The following is an 18,664-nucleotide window of genomic DNA, read 5'->3' on the forward strand; positions in this document are numbered from 1 at the left end:
CACAAATGTCAGACAGTATTTCGCAACCAAAAGGGTTTGACTGCGGTATGCATACTGGCGCCTTGCGTGTGTAGCGGTGTACTATATGCTGCTTGTCAGTTTCAGCTAGATGATGTTATTCTCTCGGTTCTTGGGATAGAATCTCGGCTACCTAGACATACGTTCGTAGAATCAAGAAAGGAAGGTGTAGTGAAGAGATAAGAAACTGGGAAATCGAGCCTGCAGCCCGTGCAGGATCTACTATATCCTTTGTAAGCAAAATCGATCTATCAAGGAATCCTGGATTGTTGAGATCCAATGGCAGGTGCAACCAGAGCAAGTGGGGAAGGCACATACAGTTTCCTGCCCGATTAGGACGAACCAACCCCGGCTGATACAAACTAACTCATGAGCAAAGACGCACCCCAAGTCTTCCTCCTCTTCTTTCTTACTCCAAACTTGATCTTTTCCAACTGTCTTATCTGGACCGACCAGCTCGTCTTCCACACTCTCTCACCATTATTCACTTTTATACTTACGACTTATTGACAGTCTATGATGATACTCAGCTCTTATATCTCGTCTTAACAGTTTGTCACTGGCCCCGCCGGCAAGGCTAGTTAGCGCATGCTACTTTCACTTTCTTACATGCATGATATTCTAGTCTGTCCCGACCTCTTAGTGTGTCCCTTCTGAAACGAGCCCTATCGTGCTGCTTGGGCTGTTAGCCTCTCATATGGAAAAGCAGTACGGAAAGGAAGATGGCGACAGCAACAAATGGCATTTCTGATGCCGACTTGGTGCAGGTCTCCCCAGCTGGTCATACTCACCCTGAAGCAATACGGTCTATTGATGAGATGATCGACGAGAAGCGCGACCCTGACTCCATATCTCAAGGCTCTGACGACTCTCCCGTGATAGAAGGCAAAGACGAGGAATCACATGTCCGCACTACCTTTCCAGATGAAGAGAAAGAAGGTCCGATAGTGGTACCTAGATTGAAACGAAGGGGACTTTTTGGTCAGCTCTCGTTGCTGGCTGAAGTTGAGAACCCCAAGGTATATCCGCGCAAGACGAAATGGTTTATCACATTCGTGGTAGCAGTGGCAGGAGCTGCAGCTCCAATGGGTAGCTCAATCTTCTTTCGTAAGTCGAAGTCGACCATCTCTCCAGTCGTGGCTCAATTTGGTCGTGTCCTTACGTGAATGCCAGCCTCCCTTTCCCAAGTATCAACGGAACTGGGAACCTCAACAACCATAACAAATTTATCAATTTCCCTATACATGCTTAGTATGTCGATCTTCCCACTGTGGTGGTCATCTTTTAGCGAAAGATTGGGACGACGAACGATATACCTCGTTTCCTTCAGCCTCTTCGTCGTTTTCAACTCTCTCTGCGCCATCTCTAGTTCAATAGCTATGCTTATTGTACTGCGAATGTTGAGTGGCGGTGCATCTGCATCAGTTCAAGCTGTTGGTGCTGGAACCATTGCGGACCTTTGGGACCCCCAAGAAAGGGGACGTGCTATGAATATCTTCTATCTCGGTCCGCTATGTGGACCTCTGATAGCCCCAATTGTAGGAGGTGCTTTAGCTGAACGCTGGGGATGGCGAAGTACGCTTTGGTTTCTGGCCGCCTATGGAGGGCTCACCGTGGTTTTCATCCTTTTTGCCCTTCCAGAAACACTGGCAAACACGAAACTCCAGACACAGGAGGCGAATATCGAGCAAGAGGAAACTATTAGACGTCAAGTGAGTCGAGTATCCTCTCGACAAGTCGTTCAATTCACCACTAGGTGGCTGAAGGTCCTCAAGATGGTGTTTCTCGACCCTTTAAAAATCATTCTTTACCTGCGTTATCCTCCCGTTCTACTAACTGTATACTACGCGAGTATCACTTTTGGATCTCTCTATGTGCTAAATGTCAGTGTTGAGCATACATTCAGCGCTAGCCCATATAACTTCAGTACAATCATCGTTGGCCTACTTTATATACCCAACTCGCTCGGGTATGTTGTTGCTAGCACCTTCGGAGGCCGTTGGATGGATAGCATTATGCAACGGGAGGCAAAGAAAGCCAAAAGATACGACGAACATGGAAACTTGATCTACCGTCCCGAAGACCGGATGCGTGAGAATGCCTGGCTTGGCGCCATGCTCTACCCTGCTGGACTGATCTGGTATGGATGGTGCGCGGATCGAGGCGTGTTTTGGCTTGCACCGGTATGTTCTTGGATGTCTGACACAAAGGGTTTCACACATCTGCTGATGCTTATCCCCTCTGCTTCATGCACTTCATGGCATCTTACTGACAAGATTTTTTAGATGATTGCCAATTTCTTCTTCGGCGTTGGATCGATGCTCATTTTCGGCATGGCAACGACCATGCTGACAGAGTTCATGCCCAAGAAATCCTCTGCAGGTGTCGCACTAAACAATTTTATGCGAAATATCTTCTCCTGCGTGGGCTCAGTTGTCACCGCCCCGATCATCGATGCCATTGGCAATGGATGGCTGTTCACCATTCTCGGACTGGTCGCGTTTGCAAGCAGCTCCGTCCTATTCGTGATGAAAGTTTACGGGCCTCGATGGAGGAAATCGATGGATGCTCTGAGAACATGACGTCCTTTATGACCAGTCTCTGTCATTGGTACGCTGCGTTGGGTGCCAAACACTGTTACTTGGGTCTAGACACTGTTGGTAAGTGTCGTGTTTCGTCATGATCATAATAGACGGTTGCATAAAGCATTTCCTTGGCTTTCTGTCTCGGGGTATCTGCCGGGTTTTTTTCCTTTCTCAAAGTATCACGCCCTGTGGTACTAGGAGTAAGTCCGCGTCGATATGACAGGTGGAAGTGGCCTCGAATTCGCCAGAGAACGCTTACGTCTTGAGGATACCCAAGAGCATGATTGTTTATTTTTAGACTTGATGAAGCCCAAGCGAGGCCAGATGCCTCCTGCTAGGCTGTGGCGAACGGCAGCTATCGCCTGGTTCGGAGGACAATAGAGCGCAAAGGTCGAGATCAATAGAATAGCCAAGTCAACAATTAATTGGATGAATTTGGGGTAGTGTCGATTCTGAGCCTGTGCATTGTTTCATAATAGGTCCCAGTGTCAATGTCACTGCCAACAGTGGTTACCCAAGCATGCGCAGACTAAGGCGAGTGTAGTAGATTCTGATAGCTCTCACGCTTCTAGTGATCCTATTCTAGCATCTTACACGGTGATTGGCAGCCAGAACTTTGACAGCACAGGCTGACCAGGTAAGCGCTCAAGCACAAAGTACGCGTATGGTTTAGACGGCAATTTCACCTGACGGGGCCACAGGTGGGGGATTAGCGGATGGAATGGACCAGCAATTCGCACCGCCGGGACGAAGCGGAAACATGCATAAGCGGTACCACCAGATGGATGGATTAAACATCAAGGCTATGGGTCAGGGATGGTGGTGAAATCCAGCGGGGAGGCAGCCATATCCGGCCCGTTGCATGTTCCAGCGTGGGATGACACCGAAATTATCGACTAGGGTTTCGGTGGTGGTCAGCAAATGGATTGCCGGAGACAAAAAGAAAGCACCCCATGATGGCAAAATTGTTAAACTTGCATAGAGAGAGAATGACATTCTGTCGGACCTGGCATCTGCTATTGTGTGACCATCATCTCTTTGGGCGCCCGTCCGCTACGTGTAGATAGTAGTCTATACTGGGTACCTTACTATACGTACTTAGGTCAGATCTGCGGGCGATCTCGACCTGAACCTGACAGATTCACGCTGTGCTGGCAATAGAAAGATCTAGTAAATAAATGACACGCACATAACGATCTCGGGTATCTGGCTGAGTATCTGAGATGATGGGTTAAGGCAGTTGCGATGGCAATAGATAGATTGGGAGGGGGTTGTTGACGTGGAGGGTGTTTGTGCCAGAGGGAGAAGGCATCGGTGCTGGCTGATTGGGATGATTGGGAATTGGGGTTTGTATAGACCCGAGCGGGGGAGCCCATCAAAACACAACACTGTCTGCGCGAGCTGCAATGCTGGGCAGCTTGCCTGATGGGCAGGTAGCCAAGGGAGAAATGGAGGGTCTCGGAGGAATGGGGTTAGTTAGCATCACGATTTAGTGTGCTCCGTAGCTTGCAGCCATTTCCATCCATCTAATCACTAATGACGCCTCCTTCAACGGGCCTGGATGGGGGGCGTGCCCTGGTAGCCACTCACCGGCTGCCAGAACAGCAATGCGCCTCACTTATCGGTGGATGCGACGAGTCCGGCTTCTTTTCTTGCCCACCGCCCATGATCTGGACCTTCCTCGGAATTATTGAATCAATCTCTCGATTATTACTCGGAAGTAATCGCGATGCGGATTTGGGATGACAGATCTTTCCATCGTGGATCGGGAAAATGTCATCGGGATTGGAGACACGATGGACGAATTTTTTTGCCTCCCTTCTTCATGGTGCCTGAGAGGAATTGACCTCTTGTTGAATGAAATCATGAATAGTCAAGGCACTTGAAAATGATTCAAACTGAAACCCGATCGAAAGAAATTCCCACTATTCCTGGTTGGGCGGTCCAGTGATCTGCGGCTGCTGAATTGTCCGGTGGAGTTTCGAATCCGGCTTCACTTTCCCTCCCTCCCCTCCCTCTCTTTTCCTTTCCTCACCATTCTGCCAGGCGTTTGTTTTTCCATTGACCCTTCTGGCTTGCTTCGTTTTTGCTTCGATGGTTCTTGATCAGTACCAGAAGTACGAATCGACCAGGTTTCTGGAGATCTTCATCGCCCCCCTCTCGCGACCAGCTTTCCCTCTTCCCCCCTGTCATCTCGGTGATGGGGAAGTGATGCTGTGTCGATGATTGATCGCCTTTACCCACCGAACGGTGCACAGTCACAACAGTAATCCTTACCCATGGCCATAACATTCGCACCCTAGTTACACCCAACCACCCCTAGCTTTTTGCTTCCCTGACCAGGGACCTAGTCTCGCTACTCACGGACCATGCGTCTAATTTACTACTATTGCTGCACCAGCCGTTGGGCATGAATGATTATGATACTGGTGCTCCGGCTATGTTGATGAGGTACACTCGACAGGTCGGAGTAACCATGGGCAATGCCCTTTACACTTTCGATGGCTTTTTTTGTTCTCGCCTTTCATTATCCCGGATGCCGGCATGATTGGCTGTATTAGAATGCTCACTCATTGGGCCTAAGATCAATCATTTGACCTTGCGTGCTCAAGGCGCAGGTCTCTATCGACCCTCCGATTGCTTTTTCCTCTCCCACTGGGTTTACGACCCCGTACAAAGTACTTGCAGAGCATTGGCTAACAACGATACTTTTGAACTATCTATGCAATACTTCTGCCCGCAAGAGGCCAAATAAACAAAAGGCATTGACACCAGATGGAGAAAAAAAAAATTAAATTACGAAAGCACTTTTGATGGAGCTGTGGCACCACCCCCACCACACTAATGACACACCCTACGGAGCACCCAATTCCCTGTGGTGTTGCTATCCTATCTGGACCACAATTGCCCATCCACTCCCCGCCGCCACCTGCTTGCTAGTTGCGACTGCATGCTTCTGCTGCAGATGGTGCTCCGCCGGTTATCCCCTTGCCCCAGTGATGCTTCCGGAAGAGGACCCTCTTTCTATGTCCGTCCGGGAGGGCCATGGGGCCCGTGAGACGTGGCCCAATGATACGAGATGCCGTCGGGCAGTTCGTTCATGACGTCCCCAGCCCCAAGCCCGAGCCATTCCTGGACAGTGACCCATTGCACTGGATAGCGAATGCCCTACTATACGTCGCCTCGTCTTCGTCCTCGAAAAGGAACCACAATGTTGTTGGCGGACCATCGGGCCTATGCCCTTTTTGCCCTTTGTGCTTCCAACCTCTCATACCCCAGCGTTTGCTTAACCCAGCAATTACACAGCACCCCTCGTTTCGCGTTCCTTTTTCTTGCGTTGCCCCTATTTTTGGGTTTTCTTCATTCGCCTTCACCCCTGTCTTCTGCGCCTTGTCTAGACATTCGACAGGCATATGTCATATTTCCTTCAATAGATTTATATCCGCTTGTTACTCCCGTTTCACAAAGAGGTCATCAGAGACCCAAGAAACGCCACTGATCCGATGCCATGGGTAAAAAAGGAAACAACAAGAAAAAGAAGAGCAACAACAATAATAATAAGCAAAGGCTCCCCGTAAACGACAATCAACTCTCCAAAGAGCAAACCCCCTCTCCCGATCCCACCCCAGAGGCACCCGTTGATGTCGGAGAAAATGGAGCAACGCCCGGTCCAGTATGCACAACTTCCCAAGTTTGAGTACCAGACTTTCGAGCGTCACTATCAGACCTTCGACCGTCAAACTTTTAGCTTTTCATATTACCCTGTCAATACTGCATCTACGGATCATCTGACGCCGCCTAAGGATCAGGACAATAACAACAACCCCGTCGAACCAGATAATGCCCCGGCCGCCGAGACTACCCCTACAGAAGGATCCGATAGTGCCCCCGCTGATGGCTCAACGTCTCCCGAGTCTGAAGGTATGTTGTACCTGCCTGCGATGATACTACCTTCTGGCCTGAAACACTTGTTAACATGTCACCTCACGTGATTGTTATCATCCTTTGCTTCCTTGTACTAAGCTTCATCAGGTGCCACCGAAGCAACAACACCGCCACCAGAGGCTGAAGAGACCTCCAACGATACGACTGCTGAAATAAAAGAGGAAGGCGAGAGTCCCGCTCCAGAAGCAGACGAGTCCACCCCACCGCCAGAAGATAGTCCTCCCAGTGATCAACCTGTTGAGGATGCACCAAAGGACATAGAACCGGAACCAGTCGAAGCAGACGCTGCACCGGCGGATGTAGATGATACACCGCCCGAGGAGAACACTGAAGCCCCCAGCAATGGTATGCCTGATGTTTTTCTCAGTTCCCAAAGTCAGCTGACCTTACACTTAGAGGATGACTTCATAGAATGTGACCCTACTGCAAAAGATGACAATGTCGAAGCCGAAAAAGGAGAAGCCGAACAACAAGCGGCTGAAGACGCCAAATCCGGGGATGGGGAAACGCCAGCGGAAGCAACGACGGCCGACTTGATCGACGTAGAAAAGGACGGGGAGAACGCAACAGAACAGCCACCGGCAGACAGTAAAGAGGGCGAGGCTGAGCCCCCTGCTGAGCCCCCTACCAACGACAAGGGCACCGAAGCCAACAGCGGCGATGCATCGCCCGAAGAACCGGTCGCAGATGCGGAGGAGGCTCAAGAGCATGAGGCTAAAGCACAACCCGAGCCTGCGCCAGAACCCACGGAAACTCCTGTCGCCCCAGAAGGACAGGAGAATCAAACTCCAGAGGAACAACCTGGTCCCGACACCACAGAAACTGTGGATGAAGCACCAGCAGACGAGGGAACGCCAGAGTCGACAGAAGATTTAGCGGCGGACAATGCCAACGTTGAACCCGAAGCAGAGCCAGCAAATGCAACTGAAGAGGCACCGGAAGAAACGGCCGCTGCCCCCGAAGAGTCACCTGAAGAGGCCGCACAGCCTGAAACAACCGATGAGGCCTCAGCAGAAGTTGACTCCGGTGAAGCGCCAGCCGAAGAGTCTACCGAAACACCTGTCGCTAAAGAAGATTCTGCTGAGACACCTACCGAGACACCCGCCGAGACACCTGCTGAGGAAGCCGCTGTCGTGGAAGAACCCGCCGGAGAAAGTGTTGCAGAAGAACCTCCGGCTGAAGAGCCCACCGCGGATGATACAACAGACGTACCGGCTGAGGAAACTACAGAAGCAGCAGAACCTACATCAGAACCCGCCGCGGAGGAGGCAGCAAGCGAGGAGGTATCTCCTGAGGAAGCCACGACTTCGGAGTCAGTCGAAGAGCCTACCGATGAAACTCCAGCGGCAGCGGAGACTACTCCGGAAGCAGCAAGCGAGGATGAACCGGTAGATGCTCAAGAGCCAGCTGACGAAAAGCCGACCGAGGAAGTAGTTGCAGAGGAGCCTCCCGCGGAGGCCGCAGCAGAGGAAGTCCCGGCCGCGGAGGCCGCAGTCGAAGAAGCGACTCCGAACGAAGATGCCGAGGGTGCCGCACCGGAATCTGAGGATTCGCCTGCTGATCTCGCCGAGGATGCGCCATCAGAAGAGCCAGTTCATGTCGAAGACCCCGAGCAAGTGACAGAAGAAGCGGCCCCTGAAGAGACACCATCGACTGAGGAAGTGCCAGCAGAAGAGGGTGTCGGTGAAGTTCCTGAAGACGCTCCCGCCGAAGAGCCGGCCACAGAAGCGATGCCCGAAGAATCCGCTCCTGCAGAAGAACCTATCGCTGAAGAACCTGCAGCTGAAGAACCTCCAGCCCCAGATGAGACTCCTCCTGAACTTGCGCCTGAGGAGACTGCCCCAGTTGAAGAGTCTGCTCCAGTAGAGGCCGCTGCTGAAGAGGATGTTGCTGCTGAAGAGGGAGTTCCTGCTGAGGAGCCTATCGCCGACGAGCCCGCTGCTTCTGAAGAGCTCGCGATTGAGGAACCTGCTGCTGTTGTTGAACCTGAAGCTGAGGCTACCGTTGAAGAATCAGTACCGGCTGAGGATCCTGCACCTGTCGAAGAAGCTGTCGAGGTGCCCGCCACCGAGGAACCTGTTACCGTTGAAGAGCCAGCCGCCGCTGAGGAACCCGTCGCTGACGAGCCTGTCACTGAAGAGCCCGCTGCCGAAGAGCCTGCCCCTATCGAAGAGCCTGCCCCGGTGGAAGAAACTGTCGAGGAGCCCGCCGCTGAGGAGCCCGCATCGGCTGAAGAAGAGCAAGTTTCGGTTGAAGAACCTGTTCCCGAGGAGAACACTGCCGCTGAAGAACAACCGCCGGCAGAAGAGTCTTCGTCTGTGGAAGAGGTTCCCGCTGAACGAGCTGTTGACGAACCCGCTCCAGTGGAAGAACCCGCTCCAGTAGATGAGCCTGCCGCGGAGCAAGAGCCTGAAGTGGAAGAAGCTACCCCTGCTGAAGAACCCGCTGTGGTCGAAGAACCTGCTACAGCGGAAGAGGCTATTCCTACTGCAGAAGAGCCTGCCCCGGTGGAGGAGCCTGAAGAACCTGCTCCAGCGGAAGAACCTACTCCTGCAGCGGAGGAGCCCGTTGCGGTAGAAGAACCTGCTGCCGTGGAGGAACCTGCTGCTGTAGAAGAGCCCGTTGCGGAGGAGGCTGCTGCGGAAGCCGCCGCCCCGTCTGAAGAGCCTGCTGCTGTGGAAGAGCCTGCTGCTGTGGAAGAGGCTATTCCTGCTGCAGAAGAGCCTGCCCCAGTCGAGGAGCCTGAAGAACCTGCACCAGCGGAAGAAGCTACTCCTGCTGTGGAAGAGCCTGCTGCTGTAGAAGAGCCTGCCGCCGTGGAGGAACCTGCTGCTGCAGAAGAGCCCGTTGCGGAGGAGGCTGCTGTGGCAGTCGCCGCCCCGGCTGAAGAGCCTGCTGCCTTGGAAGAGCCCGCTCCTGCTGAAGAGCAGGCTGCCGCTGAAGACCCCGCTCCTGTTGAAGTACCCGCAGAAGATATAGCTCCTGCTGAGAGAGCCGTTTCTATCGAGCCATCAGAAGTTGCAGCACCCCCACCGGAAGAACAGGGCGAAAGCGAAGGATATGAAGCAGATCCGAGCTCAGAGCCGTCAGAAGAAACCGAGGCTAATGATTCTTCAAGAGGTGAGGTCCTAGCTGGAGCCATAGCCGGGGCCACAGCCGCCGCCGCCGCCGCCACCGCAGCAGTCCACCGGAAAGATTCACGAAGGAGGCACAGAAAATCACCCGACGCCGACTATGATCGGAAGGAGTCCAGGAGCTCTTCTGATGGTCATCGATCACAAAGGCAAAAGGGTGAGCGTATTGGCATCGTGGGTCGATGGGCACAAGCTTTACAGGAGTCCAAGAGGATTCACGAAGAGAAGCAGAAGCAAAAGATTCAGGTCGTTGAGAAAGAGCGCCGCTCTTCGGACCGTGGAAGAGAGAGAGAAAAGGACAGGCAGCGGGAGCGTGACCGGGATCGCGACGAGCGAAAACGGGAACGGGAACAAGAGTACGAACGCCAACGTGAGCTCGAGCGTGAGCGCGAACGCGAGCAAAGACGGCAAGAACGCGCGCGCAGACAACAAGAACAAGAGCGTCTGCAACAAGAGCAAGAGCGCAAACAACAAGAGCGTGAGCGCAGACACCGAGAGCGCGAACGCGAGCGCGAGCGCGAACAACGTGAACAACTTGAACGGGAGCGGGAGCGAGAACGCGCAAAGCGCTCTGAGCGAAGCGCAAGATCAAGGAACTTGGAACAATCCGAACGATCTTTGAGCGGAAAGGAGAGCGCACCCACCAGGTCACACCCACGGTCAGATCACTCTGGAAGCCAGGACCGCGAGCGCAAGAGCAGCTCTTCGTCGCGCCACACCCAGTCCACAGAACCCAAGCCTCGCTTCTTCCTGAAGTATATGGAGGGTCAGTCAGACACCAATGGTCCACTTCTGAAGATCAACGCTGCCAAGGCCTCCGCTAACGTCTACAAAGACCGTGAGAGAAGGTCCTCCTCCCACCAGAGTCAACGTCAATCGCAAGACGGCAAGAGCAGCAGTGAGCGCTCCAGTCGACCACGTCCCGAGGACGACGAAGAAGCTCGAGCTCGGCGTGAAGCTCGCAAAGAGCGCAAGAGGATGGAGATGGAGCAGGAAACAAGGGCAAGGGAAGAACCCGAGCAACGTCGCCATCACCGTAGTAGCGGAGAACATCGCCATCGTCATCACAGACATCGACGCGAGCCGTCTCCTCCACCCAGCGGACCTTCCAAGCTGAAGACTCTCTTGGGTGCGATTGCTGCTCACTGATAAATGCTTGCTTAGGAAACCAAACTCATTACCCTTGCCGTAATGCTGTCCTTCGCTTTCTACCTTCCTCTCTGTCAGCTCGATGTATTTATTTATTCTTTGTTTTCTTTTGTCCATTTTGACTTGCAGTTTTTTTTGCGCAGCAGATTCACAGCATGCATGCATCAGCGGGAATAGCATATGGTTCGGGGTGCTTGTGACCTTTTTATGAAAGCATTTTAGCCTATTTCGGTTCTATTCTCATGTATCTTACGTTTGATCTATGCTGCATGCAATTGATGATTGTGATGATTAATATGACTATCTTTTCTATATGTGGACTTATATTTTACTCCTAATGTCTTCTTCTCTTCTCCGAAAAGTGCTATTTCTGCGATGAAGCGAATGAAAACTAGCGGGTACTTTCTACTTCTATTCCTCTCGTCTTATGGGATTCTATGCGCGCTGTGGAATACCTCTGAATCAAATTTATTTAAGCTGCATTGGCACTTTCTAGGATACGTATCGTCTCGGCTCGTAACAATGAGCTTCTTAACCACCAGATTGGATCTTCACAGGGCTGGAATCGCCATTCCGTCACCTCTCAAGTCGCTACCAGCACTGTACACCAGCTTCCCATCATCATAGTGACAACGAATGATTTGTCCACGGCCAAACATGCCTCTCTTCCATCCAGCCAGAACCTCGACCTGATGGCCCAGCTTCTTCAGGCCCTCAACCGCAGCATCGCTGACACCTTCCTCCACATAGACTGTTCTGTCGATGGGCTTTCCCTCATCGGCGGTCGCAGCGGAGATGCAGATTCGAGGGGAATCGAGCGCAGCTTGAGGGTGGTAGTTGAATGCAAGCATATTGAGAAGGACCTGGACGTGACCTTGGGGTTGCATGAAGCCGCCCATCACACCATATACCGAGTGCAGAGATCCGTCGGAGACGTTGGTGATCAATGCGGGGATAATAGTGTGGTAGGGTCGCTTGCGCGGGGCCAGAGCGTTCGGATGCCCTGGGGTCAGCGAAAAGTTGGCACCCCGGTTTTGGAGTGTGAATCCGCATCCCTTGGGTATGATGCATGTTCCGAACCCTCCATAGTTGCTGTTGATGAAGGAGATACCGTTTCCTTCTTTGTCTGTCACTGCGAAGTATACCGTGTCACAGTGGTTGTGGGCTGGACTGCCATGGTCAAGGATATCGGATGCCTTGTCAGGGTTGAAGAGCTTGGCACGCTCCGCGAGGTATTCGCGGGATATAAGTTCCTTGCTTGGGACCTTTTCCACGTCGGGATCGGTGACCCACCAGGACGCATCGGCAAATGCAATGCGCAGGCTTTCAATGATTGCGTGTAGGTATTCGGCGGAGTTGTGCTGTGCCTCAGTGAACTTGGGGATCTTTCCTGTGCGCTCTAGTTCCTCGAGGATACCCAAAGCCATGAGAGCCACAATGCCCTGTCCGTTTGGTGGATGCTCCCATATCTCCACTCCCTGGTTAGCCTCGCCGGTTGTACCGGCGGCCTGCTTCTCGACGATATCCTGACCGGTGAATTTGAGGGAGATGGCTTCTGTTTCCTGGCTTCCGGTTTCGGCGTGGAATTTCAGGTCTTCCAGAGTGATATAGCCTCCCAGGTCCTGGACGACTTTGACAAGCTCTTCTGCAACGCGTCCTTCGTAGAAGCCCTTCTTTCCCTCTGCGGCAAGCGCTCGGAATGTCTGGGCCAGTGTGGGGTTTCTCAGGATTTCTCCGGGGAGAGGGCTCCGAACACCGTTTTCAGCATTGGGATCAGCTTTGAGCATCTCATGGTAGTTTGGCGATGCTGCGCGAATCAGATGTTCGCTTTCGTGCCACTGCAGGGAGTCAGCTTGTTGTATACGTCGGATGAAGTGAACGGTGCGCTTACAAAGAAAGATGCCAACTCCGAGACAGGAAAGCCTTCCTCACCAAGTTCGATAGCAGGACGCAAGATCTGCTCCAGAGAAAGTTTTCCACTACCAAACTTTTCCACTGTATCAACCCACCCGGCCGCTGCACCGGGAGTAGACACAGCGAGGACGCTGGTCATTGGTATTTTTCCAGACTCATCAGGACCAAGGTTCAGATCCTTCCTGACCTTTTCGAGGGTCGCATTGGCAGGATAGCGACCAGAGCCGTTCAGTGAATGGACTTTCTTCGTTTTGGCATCATAGAAGAGGCAGAACATGTCTCCACCGATGCCTGTGGATGAGGGTTCTGTAATATTCAATGCCGCAGCTAGTAAACACATTTCTCTTAGTTTCATCTCCTCTCAAAAGTCACTCATTGTACTGACCGACAGCTACAGCAGCATCCTTTTAAACAAAATCAGCATTAGATTTCAGAAGATGGCGGGTTTCCTCCAGAACGTACGGCGGCATTGCCTCCTTCACTCAGGATTCTGTGGCCTGCGGCGGCCGCCAATGGCTGAGTACAGGTTACAATTCCTTTTGTGCTATGCACAGTACTTCTCCGACTGGCGAAAGGGACAAAATCGGGGTTGAGCCGAGAATAGACTGCTTTGGAGTTCAATGGCATTTTGATGGCGTGATCGGGTTGTGTCTGCGGTGTGGGAGGGGGTCTCGCGGAGGAATAGGTTCAGCAGAATAGTCAAGTACAAGTATTAGAGAAGGAGGAAGAAACACAAGGCAAGAAGTATATTTGTCACTAAGGATCCGGCTAAGGGATACGATAGAGGCGATCAGTTATCCTCGGAAAATGCCCCGACTTCCCCGATAAGATAGAAATAATGACTCCAACTGCCTGGTGGGGTAAGATGAGTCTCGCCCCTCCTTTTGGCCGCCGTGGAGGGAGATGCTCGAGTCCATCCTTAGTCGTAGAGGTACCATCCACGGCCAATTGAGTAAATAAAACATAGAAGATGTATTACAGAGTTCTGACTATAATGGTGCCACCTTCATTCTCTTCATTGAGTCTAATATTGCAATAAAAAGTGGAAGAAGAGAGAAGCCGAGCAAATGCGGAGGAGCGGAGAAGAGAGAGAGAGAGATGCACCTTCCCGAAGAGGAAAGGCGTGACACCTGACTGGCGGCCGACGCGTGACCCCAACAAGGCATGACGTTGGGAGAAATCGATGCAACCAACATCGTTCCCGATCTATCTCTTCCACGAGGCGTGTTGGATATGACTCGTCTGCCTCGAATATAATAAGGACCGCCCCTGAAGGTTTCGGTTCCACGTTGGGATTCCCCATCTGACCCAGCCAAATCGCCCACGGGTTCTCGATCGCCGAGACGAACCACTCTGCTGTTGATCTTCAGGACCCGCGCCGAATACGGAGCGGAGCTGGATGTTTCCCTGCCGTATCATCCCACTGTAGCCTTCAACAGGCTTCTGGTGCTTCTTTGGACGTTTTATATACTTATAATGGCCCAACTAGACTGATCTGGCTTGCGTGTCTCACTTCTAGTGCTCAATTCTTGTTGCTCGTTCATTCAGGTTGCTGCCGGTTAGCAAGCCTCTTCGGAACCTGTGCATCTCTTTCCCCTCCGCCTGTGCCATAAATACTTCCCTCGAAACAGGATGGTGGTTTTCATTGACTTCGACGACGATGCGCTTAGCCCGCATCAAATCTCGGGTCCCTCCAATCCCTTCCTACATCCCTACATAGAACCCAAAAAGCCTGGGTTATCCGAACTATTACCTGTCAAACCGGACGAGCCGCATCGTGCAGCGGATGTATCCGCGGACAGTGATCGCTCCGCAGACCCGTTACACAGCATTTCTCCCATCTCTAAAGCGCCACAACAAAATCCGAATCGGAATGCTTTCTCAGCTGCTCTGAGCTGCTATCCGTATGAGACACTTTGAACCAGGCCGCTCCAGTGTCTGGTTCGGTATGGTGTGCTGACTGCGGATACAGGATTATCAAGGCAATTGCTCGCTCGGTGGATTTGAATACTCTACACGCCCTTTCACGAACATGTCGTCAATTCCACGCCAACCTCTCTCCCTATCGCCAACAGCTGGTTAAGCAGACCTTGCGTTGTGAGAATGAGTATATCGAGACACTATCGGACATGTTGGACAGCGGAGCTTGCATTCCTGACAGCGTCAAGTCGGTTATGCGTTTGCTCAGCCAGAATGCCAGAAGTTCCGGACGCCTGACCAGTGGCAAGATTTCCAAATGCGCCCGAGATATGGTGGCCGAATGCCGTCGATGTTCCAAGGTTGTGTGCCGGGTGAGTCTGCTCCACCAAGCTCTGTGTCGTCCCATTCCAATACTGATACTTGTACCATGTAGAATTGCGTTATCAAGCCTCCATCCAGCCACATGCTCAGACACCGCATTCGTCGTCTCTGCACCACTTGTCGCACGGCCCCTCTGAATGAGCTTATCGAGCAACCCTACGAACATGCTCATCCACAGAACATCTACACACATGCGCCTTCACATCCTCCTCAGTCCATAATCTCGGCGTTCCAACGTACGCCTTGCTCCTGCGATAATGCTATATGGCTTTGTCATCAATGCGGACACCAAGTACGCAGCAGCGATACCACCTACCGACGGGTATGGACATGGCGCACCCGTTATAGTACCTATCTTGGTGGCCTCGGCACTGGGATTGGAGAAGGCTGCCAAGGCGTCAAGTGCGGTAGAGGAGAGGATTGCCTCGCAGCCCAAGAAATTGAGCTAGAGGTAGAATGCGAAGCGGACGAAGCCTCAGGGAGCCCCCCTGACTATGGTCGCTACTATGAACATCGCCACAGTCAGAGTCCTCCACGACACCACAATCACGCCCATGACGGCTGGGAGCATCGTGAGGAAGAAGAACCGGGCTACTTTCGACAGGAGATTATCGGCATCGGAGGCCGCGTCAAACACAAGGCGAAAAAACGAGTCACGGTGGGTGCTTGTGTAGTAGAGCATGAAGATGAGCGTGAAACAGGCGAGTATCTTACTAGAGAGGAGCGGGGACAGCATCGAAGCTGGTGCGGATGGTGTTGGCGAGTCATTCCGGCCAGAGATGAGCTGTGGAACGTTAGATGACTTTACGACCGTTAGCTAGATGAAGTAATTGCCACGGGCTTATGTAGCGAACTTGTCTGGTGGGCGAACATAGGATAGGAGCGCGACTTAGTATCCTGGATATTATTGGACTTTTGGCTGGAACTCTGTGTCCTCCGATTTGTTGAACTGAGATAGTTTGATGGCTTGATAGACATGCCTAGCAACAGTCACTAGTCGATCATTCCTGGGACCATGAATGTCAGCAGCGCCCAGACTATTCTGAGCAGAGTATCTTTACCAGTGCCTTCGTCAAGAATTCCATGTAGTACTCAGTGAAAGACTTACCAGCAATGCAGAGTCTTCTAAGAAGCCCCATTAATTCCAATTCGTCAAACCAAGTTAGTTATCTAACCAAAATATTGTATCAGGAACATTATCAGAGTAACTACCAGAAGAACTATCAAGAGAATCATGAGAAAAGTTACCAGGCATAAGGTGTAGAATAGATAGGTCTTGCAGCAAGAAGTGTAGTCTATACTAGTATACAAAAAAGTATTCTATAAGGAAAAGAGCAGCACATTGTACAAGGTTGCATAGGAAAGAACAAAAAGAAATAAAGAAAACATCATTGGCTCAGATAAAGCATCAAAACACAACAAAAAAGAAACCATCAAGCTAGCATAACTCAATAAGTATAACATGACATATGGACAATCAGTGCACGTTGCGAAATAAGAAAGCCACACAACATGGGTATATAATCAATCATAAAGACCCCAAATGGACGCCATCCAGTAGCCGGGTAGCCAAATTGCAGACCAGGGCTTTTTTCTCCAGAACAAAGGAAATATGTGCAGATAGACAAAGGAAATGATAACAAGGATTGATAAACAGATCAATAACGGGATGAGGCCACCCTTTTCTTTGGTGGCTCGTTCCCATGGCCTCATGGGCCTGGTAATGCCAACGTCAATGCATGGTGGCATTAATGTCGTATTATGGTTCATTTGAACGGTGCGAGACCGGCTTGACGGTGATGCTGCGTGGTTCTCTTCTTCTCGTACAGTCGCATTATTCCCGGTCCGCACAGATTAGGAGTACCAGAGATATGCATACATATCACTGCGTGTCGTCCAAAGGGAGGGCGAGTATTAGCGTATCAGTCGTATTGGAACATGGCTCATAAGCCCTAATTAGGCACCGGCCTGTCGTCGGTGGTGAAAGATGAAGATTATCACCGCCTGTTGGCTTTGTTGTTGCTCATATCGCCCATGACTTCCAGTTCATTGCGGGTGGGTATGAGGCGGGAGGGAGGACGTGTTCCTCGTAGGTCAGGCTTGGGCTCGCTGACCAGCTGGGCGATGGATAGGGGCAGTGGATAGACTGCAATGGGAAATTAGCGATGATATTATGGTGGATGTCTCTCAGATTGACATACCGGATGAAGGAGGCTTTCGGTGAGAGGAAGGGGCATCATGCTTAGGGACGGGAGGCTGGTGTCTGGCTGTTCCCAGCAGCGCATATTCGACTGCATGGACATTGGCGAGGAAGTCAGGTCGGGTTCCATGAGGCTCTCGGGATACGGCTCAGCGACCGTAACCGGTGTGGAGACGACAGACGAACGGGAGTGAGAGTGCACTGATAGGGAAGTGCCATCCGAGAGAGGAGACGGGCACGTTTCCGGGGTAGCGTAGTACCGACTGTCTTCTACGGACTCGTGAATCTGATGGGGGCCTTGGTACAAAGGAGTCTGGTGTCCAGATGTAATTTCGACACTATTCCACATCAAGCCGCAGTCATTGGAGAGGTCTGGGTGGATGGCAGGCGCCACGAGGGCACCAACCGACATGGCATTGTGCGGTTGGGTGACGGCCAGGTATGGTGTTTGAGTTGAGGGCATAGACGTGGTGGCAGGGACATAAGGCTCAGAGATGATGGGAGTCCGGCTCTGCTGGTGCCATTGGGCAGTCCTGTCCATCTGTGCTTCCAATTCGCTGGAGGTAACCGTCAGTAAAGTTTACAAGCAAGCTGTAGTGGCAGGAAATACTTACTGTCTTTCCATGTGGCGGGCGAGAAGGTCAGGGCGGTGGAACGCCTTTTTGCAGTGGCTGTGGGTACAGCGGAATAGGGCTTCAGGGTTGTGGTTCAGCTCATGGCGTCTGTAAGATTCGATTAGCATACCAATAAGGCAGGTTTATTGCGACACAAGTGCAACGGCTTACCTTCGGTGCTCGGCTCTGGTGAAGACCTGAATTGGAGGGTCAGCTTGTTTCCAAGTCTGTGCGACAGCAACCTCGTGGTACCAACCTTGTTGCAGCCTGGGTATTCGCAAGCATGCACACGCTTTCCCTTCTTCGCTTTGCTGATGCGATGCGTAGTTGGAGTGTAGGTGATGGGGAGAGGGATCTCCGACTGAGTAGTGCTTCGACGCATTGTTCAAGTTTGTCTGCCTGCTTGGTGTGTCTGATGGTGTTGTAGAAGGTATCGGATGTTGTTGTAGCAGGAGTAGGATTGGTAGTAGTAGTTGTAGTTGTTTGAGGTTTGAGTTGTTGGAGTCTGAAGGATGAAGAGGCAGGAAGAGGCTTTGATCTTATAGAGTTGGTTGTGATGGAGTGAGGATAGACAGGATTGAGATTGGCGAGTGAGCGATTGATATAGGATTTGGTTCCTGAAGGAGGCTATCCCCTGATCATTCTGTAACAGACCCAGAACTTGTCAGGAACGGGATAGACATGTGGTAAGTGTGGAGATTGGGGGTTAGAGTGGGAGGTGGGCTGTGATGCAGCTATACTAACAGAATTGGGGAACAGACCAGGGTGAGATCAGAACGGACGAGGCAGGGAAAATGCCTCGCA

At 51.8% G+C, this 18,664-nt stretch overlaps 5 protein-coding genes across 5 annotated transcripts; 3 read left to right on the top strand and 2 right to left on the bottom strand.

The window, feature by feature from the left end:
- Positions 1-740: 740 nt before the first annotated feature.
- Positions 741-2,600, top strand: AtWU_05736 (MFS transporter; the record flags this gene model as incomplete). Its single annotated transcript, XM_035500846.1, has 3 exons — positions 741-1,125; positions 1,192-2,201; positions 2,304-2,600. The coding sequence occupies 3 exons, from the start codon at positions 741-743 to the stop codon at positions 2,598-2,600; spliced, it is 1,692 nt and encodes a 563-aa protein (XP_035356739.1).
- A 3,656-nt stretch (positions 2,601-6,256) lies between these two features.
- AtWU_05737 (PE repeat family protein) lies at positions 6,257-10,831 on the top strand (the record flags this gene model as incomplete). The annotated part of the gene is made up of 3 exons (XM_035500847.1): positions 6,257-6,524; positions 6,636-6,893; positions 6,945-10,831. The coding sequence occupies 3 exons, from the start codon at positions 6,257-6,259 to the stop codon at positions 10,829-10,831; spliced, it is 4,413 nt and encodes a 1,470-aa protein (XP_035356740.1).
- A 551-nt stretch (positions 10,832-11,382) lies between these two features.
- Positions 11,383-13,372, bottom strand: AtWU_05738 (gamma-glutamyltransferase family protein; the record flags this gene model as incomplete). The annotated part of the gene is made up of 4 exons (XM_035500848.1): positions 11,383-12,669; positions 12,723-13,072; positions 13,131-13,149; positions 13,208-13,372. The coding sequence occupies 4 exons, from the start codon at positions 13,370-13,372 to the stop codon at positions 11,383-11,385; spliced, it is 1,821 nt and encodes a 606-aa protein (XP_035356741.1).
- Positions 13,373-14,377: 1,005 nt separating this feature from the next.
- AtWU_05739 (uncharacterized protein) lies at positions 14,378-15,848 on the top strand (the record flags this gene model as incomplete). Its single annotated transcript, XM_035500849.1, has 3 exons — positions 14,378-14,649; positions 14,718-15,036; positions 15,099-15,848. 3 exons carry the CDS (start codon positions 14,378-14,380, stop codon positions 15,846-15,848), a joined length of 1,341 nt encoding a protein of 446 aa, XP_035356742.1.
- Positions 15,849-17,069: 1,221 nt separating this feature from the next.
- On the bottom strand, positions 17,070-18,242 carry AtWU_05740 (C2H2 finger domain protein; the record flags this gene model as incomplete). Its single annotated transcript, XM_035500850.1, has 5 exons — positions 17,070-17,192; positions 17,248-17,803; positions 17,861-17,968; positions 18,032-18,057; positions 18,117-18,242. The coding sequence occupies 5 exons, from the start codon at positions 18,240-18,242 to the stop codon at positions 17,070-17,072; spliced, it is 939 nt and encodes a 312-aa protein (XP_035356743.1).
- Between the last annotated feature and the right edge of the window lie 422 nt (positions 18,243-18,664).

This window comes from Aspergillus tubingensis (assembly GCF_013340325.1).
Source record: "Aspergillus tubingensis WU-2223L DNA, scaffold_7, whole genome shotgun sequence".
Classification (NCBI taxonomy): Eukaryota; Fungi; Ascomycota; class Eurotiomycetes; order Eurotiales; family Aspergillaceae; genus Aspergillus; species Aspergillus tubingensis.